The following is a 6,243-nucleotide window of genomic DNA, read 5'->3' on the forward strand; positions in this document are numbered from 1 at the left end:
TTTTTTACCAGGGATCAAACTTAGATCCTTGTGCTTGTAAGGCAGGTGCCAGAACTACTGAGCTAAATCCCCGGCCCTGCAAGAAGTTTTGGGAGGAAGCACAGTACAGTCTCACCGAGTCACTAGAATTAATATGATTATTGCAGTTACCCAGTTAAATGGGTTACACCTGCAGCCAGCATTCCCTTCCCAACTATCTCTTTCACACAGGGACATCAAGAAAACCCCGGCTAGAGCTGAAGCCATCTCCAGCAAGGTCAGCACTTCTTTTTGGACATCAGCTTTCAAAGACAGAGGCCGACTGCCCCAAAGGAATTCAGGCTTACCTAGAATTTATGATTCTCCAGAGCAGGTGCTCCGAGTCATTTAATGTGTCCTGAATTTGACTCCTTGAAGATAGGTTCAAAGCTCAGAAATTCTGGCAGCCTCTGCACACCAAATATATAGGCAAAGGCATCACAAACCTAACAACTTAAAATGCACTTATGTGAGTCGATATGGGTGATTTTTCCAATTTCTTGTGTTTTCTTCCAATTTTTCTATAACATATGCATATTAAACCCATAATGTAAACAAACTATAAAATATACTTAAATCCACATGATTCTGGATTTGAAAATGAATTACAGTACAGGGTGCCTCGGTTCACAGGCTTAATTTGTTCTTATGATTTTTGAAATGGTGGCTGTGGTAGTGTTTGTCACCCGATGCAGTTTGCAAACAAAAACAATATTTTGCCAAGTGCTTTTGTTTTTGAAACAAACTGTTTGCAAACAGAAGCGTTTGTGACCGGAGATGCCACTGTATATTCCAGAGGGGCAGTTTGAGCTAAAATACCGAGCTAACAATATGTTCACTGCTTCTCATGACCTGATTCTGAAAAGAACAATAAGATCACAACTGTTAAGCCTATAACTGAAGGGCTCATTCACAAAAACTCACATAATCTCTCTGCACTCTGTACAGCTTCGGGTTTGTTGGTTTTTCTGGGATGGGATTCGGTGATTTTATTTACTTTGAAAACCCTTAGCCAATCAAACCTAAAAAATCCTCAGAAATACATTTCCTGCCAACAGTTATGGGAAAGAATCCTTCCATCAGTGGTTGGAATTGTTGAGAAAATACTCTGAGTAATTCTTCAAATTTCTCCTACTTTTTTAGGATTGAATGAAAATGCAATGCAACCACTCCTCCAAAATGAAACCATGCAAAATGAGAGGTGTTCTGGACCCCTTCAGAGTCACGGTGTTTTATCACCTAGGTAGGAGGATATTTTGCATATAATATACAGTTCCATTGCTAATGTGTGTTATGCCCTCTCCGAGTTAGGACGAGAAGGATCACAGGTCCTGGTCAGATGTGCAGGATGGTATGACTAATGTACTCAACCCGTGACAAGCAGGAGGGGCCGCCAGCCGTACACAGAGCAATATGGAGAGACGGCTCTGCTTTCTAGTGCCGTGTGTTGATTGTCACATCTGATATATCTGTCAGCCGCAGTAATGAGGCCCCTAGACCACCCGAAAGTCACATCAAAGCAAGGTGCGTGGCAAGAGAAAGGAGAAAACAGGGTGAGCCATCCTGTTGCTCATGTAGTCCCTTCCAGAAGGCTTTGCTTGCCCCCCCATACTTTGGACCCAATCTGGGCAGCACGCGGAAACCTTCAGCATCCACCCTACGGCTCCACAGTGAAGTGGCATAAGGCTCCCAGGGACCCTCCTCCTGCAGGCGGGAACCACCCCCCACGCTGGCAGCCGGGAAGAGGTCAGGGCATTTTCAGCTTCGCATCCCAGAAGGCTTAGCGGGGTGTGTGCTGTGGAAAGAAGGTGGAAACTGTGCCCCGGCCACTTGTCAGCTGGTTCTTGAGCGAATTAGTTGAACTCATTAAACTTCGGTTTTCCCATCAGTAAAATGGGGTGGTGACCTTTTCCTTATAAAATAATATTGCAAATATTGCCATGAAGTTATAGTAACGGATATATATGTACATAATAGTATATGTAATATCAAGTACAGTATAAGTACACATATGCATGGCACAGAGATGAGTTAACCTGGGGCACAGACTAAACCACGCTGAAGGATAAAGCAGACGTCTGAAGGGAGAAACACACTGAATCCCTTTGTGTGATCTCATGTAAGACAATGGGTGTAAGAATCTTGACTTTTGTATATATTTGGAAACAAATGAAAATGTAAACATGGAGAAAAAAGCTAAGCAAAGTGGGGGACTCCAAACTTAAAAAACAATAGGTGAAAGTATTGTTTTTTCCAAAGGAAATGGTTGAACTCATCTTGATTTTTTAAAAGATTTCTATTTTTCATACTTTTCTAAAATGCCAACCATACTCTACTGCTGTCCTCTTCAGAACGACCCTGCTCAGCCCTGTGCTGTCTCTCTCTCCTCACACCTAGGACCTCACCCAGCACCCCCACGTCTCTGGTCTAAGTGCCCAGCTGCTTTAATAGATTAGTGCTGCTGTACCTTGCAGCCAGCTTTGGATCTGTATAGCATTTCCCCTTAGGTAGTTCAGGCCCATGCGTATCTCCCCGGTCCTTTCAGCTAACACTTTCCTGTACTGCTCAGTGTGTCACCATCCAGCTCACAAGCCCTCGTGACTAATGCACTCCTCTGGCCCACTGCATGAGACTGACATACAAAGTACTGTTTTAAAAAGCAGAAAATGAATCACAAATGCAGAGGCCGTCAGTTTTGAAGCATGAACAGGACTCACGGGTTTCCCACTGTTTGAGATTTTCTGTATGGAGGTGAACTGGTGCACAGCAAAGCACACCAGGTAAGTGCTCATGGGGACAGACTTCTCAAAAGTTGTTCGAGTCCAGGTGCCATCCACTGGCTCTTTTTTCTATGGAAAACACAAGGGAAACTGTTATTTATCAAAAGATTAATCACATACAAGGTAAGTCCAAATCAAATTCTCTAGTCTGAATTCCTTTGTCGTGTCTTAGGAGTAAAACTGTGGTAATGTTCAGAAGAATAAAGGAAAATTCACTTAATTTTCAGTTCTGTGAGTGATTGAATCACACACTGTCAGATTCTCAGGGAGAAATTCCGAGTGTCACCTCAATCCCAGAGGGATTTGTCTCTCTTCACTGAACACACCGTCCTCACAGTGCTGTTCTAGGGCACAGTGATCCCATCCTGAAGAGTAAGCCAGGGCTCAGAGATGGAAAACGAAGTAAAAATTTGCTAACTTGACTGTGAGCTATGTGTTCGATCACTGTATCGGAAGTAATTGAATGTCAGGGTCTCTTCCCACCTCCGGCCGTCTGCCCAGAGTCGTCACCTTGGTGATCACGGAGAGAGACAAGAGTCAGCGGCTTGGCCCGACTGCTCAGCCTTCTTCCCAAGTTCCACAACCACTGTTTAGTCATTTCCACACCCCCTGTAGCTGCTAAGTGAGAAGTGGTAAAAAGAGACTAAGTAAGGCAGGCTGGACTAAAATCCGCACATAATGATAGTGTGTGTGTGTGTGTGTGTGTGTGTGTGTGTGTGTGTGTGTGCGCGCGCACATGTACATGTATGTGCACACGCATGCCTGTATAAAAATGTTGAGGCTCTGCAAAGTTAAGTGATGCACAAGAAAAGCCTAGCAGTATCAGTTTTGATCTCCCAATGACCATGAACATTCTCCCTCTTCTGGACCTAGGAGAAGGCAAAGATGTACACTTCTGTGAAATGCTTAGGTCGTCGTAAGTAGAGGTTAGCAAGTTTGTTTTCTTTCTCCTCCCACGTTCCTTTCCCTCATTCCTGCCAAGACTTGCCAGTAGCACAGTGCCCTGAGCCCGTGTCTGGACTGTGTCTCACTCTGTCCGTGCACGCTCTCCTTTCCTCGCTGACCCAAACTTCATTTCTGAGGTGCCTCAAGAAAGCAAAGGCGCACACAGTGTGGGTGGCTGGTGAGAGCTTACATTTTAACCCTCTGAATTCGTGTTTTATTTTCTCTTTGCTTCTTGCAAGGACTCTGTTGCTACTAGAAGGGATGAATTTCAGTGATGAAAGTTAGGAGGTATAATTCCAGTTTTACCCAGGGGTAAGCAGGATCTTTCCCATGTCAAATGCATAAGGAACAGCAAACCAACTGGAAGATGATAACACCCCATTGGCTGCATTACCCAGTTATGGGCCTGAGGAGCAGAAGCACAGGAAAGAGTCTAACGTTAATTAATAATTGCATAACAGAAGTCAGGACAGCCTGCTATTTATTTGATGTTTGGCAAACCCTTCCTTTCCCCAGGAAGTCTGTGGGCATGGTCTTCCCTGGAGTTGGCTTCGACAGCCCAGTCTTTAAGTGATGATGTTCTAAGTGGAGTTTATCTATTTAAAAGCCTGGATTTATATTCTGCTGAAAAGTAAACAGAGAGAATAAGCATCGGAGCCTTTGAAGTCTGACTTCCCTTGTTCTGCATTGATTTATCATGACTAGGGGACTGTGTCCATTTAGCAGAGCCAGGGTAGGAGGCGTGACCTAAAAGTATAGCGAAAACTTAAATTTTAAAGCTGTATTACAATACAAGATGCTGCATGAGTTCCCCTCAAGATCTGCTCCTCACTTTAAACACACTGACCCTGCCACTCTTGCCACTTCCTGCAGCAGCTCTGCCGACCCCTTCATCAGTGTGTAGCTGCTCCGCCATGGCTGTCCTGAGGCCATTCAAAAAGCTTAATTTTCACAGGTATTTTATCTTTGGGGAAGAGCCAGAGGCCACACAGTGCCGGATCCACTGAATCGGGTGATGAGGACCCATGGCAGTGCGTTCACGAGCTGCCTTCCCTTGGATGGTGTGCAGCAACGGCACTCACCATATTTTTGATCATACCTTGTGAAAACACTCACAAAAAAGGATCTGCAGAACTGCTTTAGAAAGTGTTGGGAACAACAGGCTAAGTGTGTGTGGAGCAAAGGGAATAGTTTGAGGGGAATCGACGGCAATGCCTTTCACTATAATAAATTTTTAAAAATTTAACATTCACTATGTATTTTGGTCACCTGTTGTATGTCTATTGAATTCTCTCTTGTTTAAAATCTCCAGAGTGATTGTATTGCTGGACTGAGATATCTTCTAGGAGTCAAAGAAAAAAGTCACAAAACTACCCTCTAAATCTTGTAAATCAGCAATTAGTGCACATTTCGTTTTAGAATTCAATGGGACTTTTCCTCCACTGCAAATCAGGTAATTCAGCTGATACTCTGACCAGACGATCTGCAGAAATGGGACATTTAGAAATACTCACCGCCACTGGCATGTTTGAAATTGCATCATATTCACTGGGGTGGATGATAGATATTGTGTAAGTTGCCTTTTTGTTGGGCTCGTCAAAGCAGGGGAAGGATTTCCTGGCATCTGTCGGTTCATGATCCGTGGCCGCAATGCTCCTGAGAAACAGACAGAAACTGATGCCACCCACTGCTCTCCTGCAGCAAACAACGAACGAGCTGTGGAATTTCATCTACGGTGCTGCTTAACTTGAGTGCCCACCTAGAAAATACTTGAGCAGCTGGCAAAGTCTCTCCTGGAATTTTAAGGTTAATAAAGGAACGAAAATCTGGGACTGAGTGCTTCCAATATTTCATCAGAAAATTGAGATACTTTGCTACTATAACCGAAAATCTGGTAAATGAACAAAACTAAATGCAATTAGGAACTCTCTGCAACCCGAAGCCATAAGGAACAAGGAGACAAACGCGAAGCCAAACTCCAAGGCTGGTTTCCAGCTAGGATGGGGCAGCTGTGTCCTGTCACGGGCAGAGAAGGTCTCCCAGGGCCCCCGCTCCAGTCCCTCCTGACACATTCCTTCTTATTTATGTGCCTCAGGGACAGAACCCCAGGCCCGGCTCCATGGGAAAGAGGTGCTCAGTAGTCCCCGAGGTTAAGCAAGCTTTGGCCTGGTGTGGAGCCGCTCTGCAGGGCCAGGGAGAAGCTCAGCAGGAGGGCTCACGCTCCGTGCAAGGCCCTGGGCTCCATCTCCAGCACCAAAATACAAACGCTACTTTTGGAAAAAAGACAGCAGCATGGTTTTAATGACTCTTAATAGCCATATGCTTGTGTTTGCTAAAACATTAATGTTTAATATTTCTACAATCTCAAAGTAAAAATACTCCTTTTCCGAGTAGTTTGCTCAACATATCAATAAACACACACTTTTTACCTGGAAGCTATTACAATAAGACAACAGTGCTGTATATTTGCTCACTGGGGAACTAAGCAAGGTAGAAAGTG

General features: G+C 44.4%; 1 protein-coding gene across 1 annotated transcript in view; it reads right to left on the reverse strand.

Annotated features, from left to right (window-relative positions):
* Positions 1-5,488, reverse strand: part of Enpep (glutamyl aminopeptidase) — a 58,821-nt gene extending 53,333 nt beyond the window's left edge. Inside the window, exons 1-2 of the mRNA XM_010641509.2 lie at positions 5,258-5,488; positions 2,736-2,867 (exon numbers count right to left, since the gene is read on the reverse strand). Of these exons, the coding sequence (XP_010639811.1) occupies positions 2,736-2,867; positions 5,258-5,473 (348 nt within the window). The 5' untranslated portion in view covers positions 5,474-5,488. The remainder of the gene's footprint in view (positions 1-2,735; positions 2,868-5,257) is intronic.
* Positions 5,489-6,243: the final 755 nt, after the last annotated feature.

Source organism: Fukomys damarensis, unplaced genomic scaffold (assembly GCF_012274545.1).
Source record: "Fukomys damarensis isolate Sample0158 unplaced genomic scaffold, DMR_v1.0_HiC HiC_scaffold_25, whole genome shotgun sequence".
Classification (NCBI taxonomy): domain Eukaryota; kingdom Metazoa; phylum Chordata; class Mammalia; order Rodentia; family Bathyergidae; genus Fukomys; species Fukomys damarensis.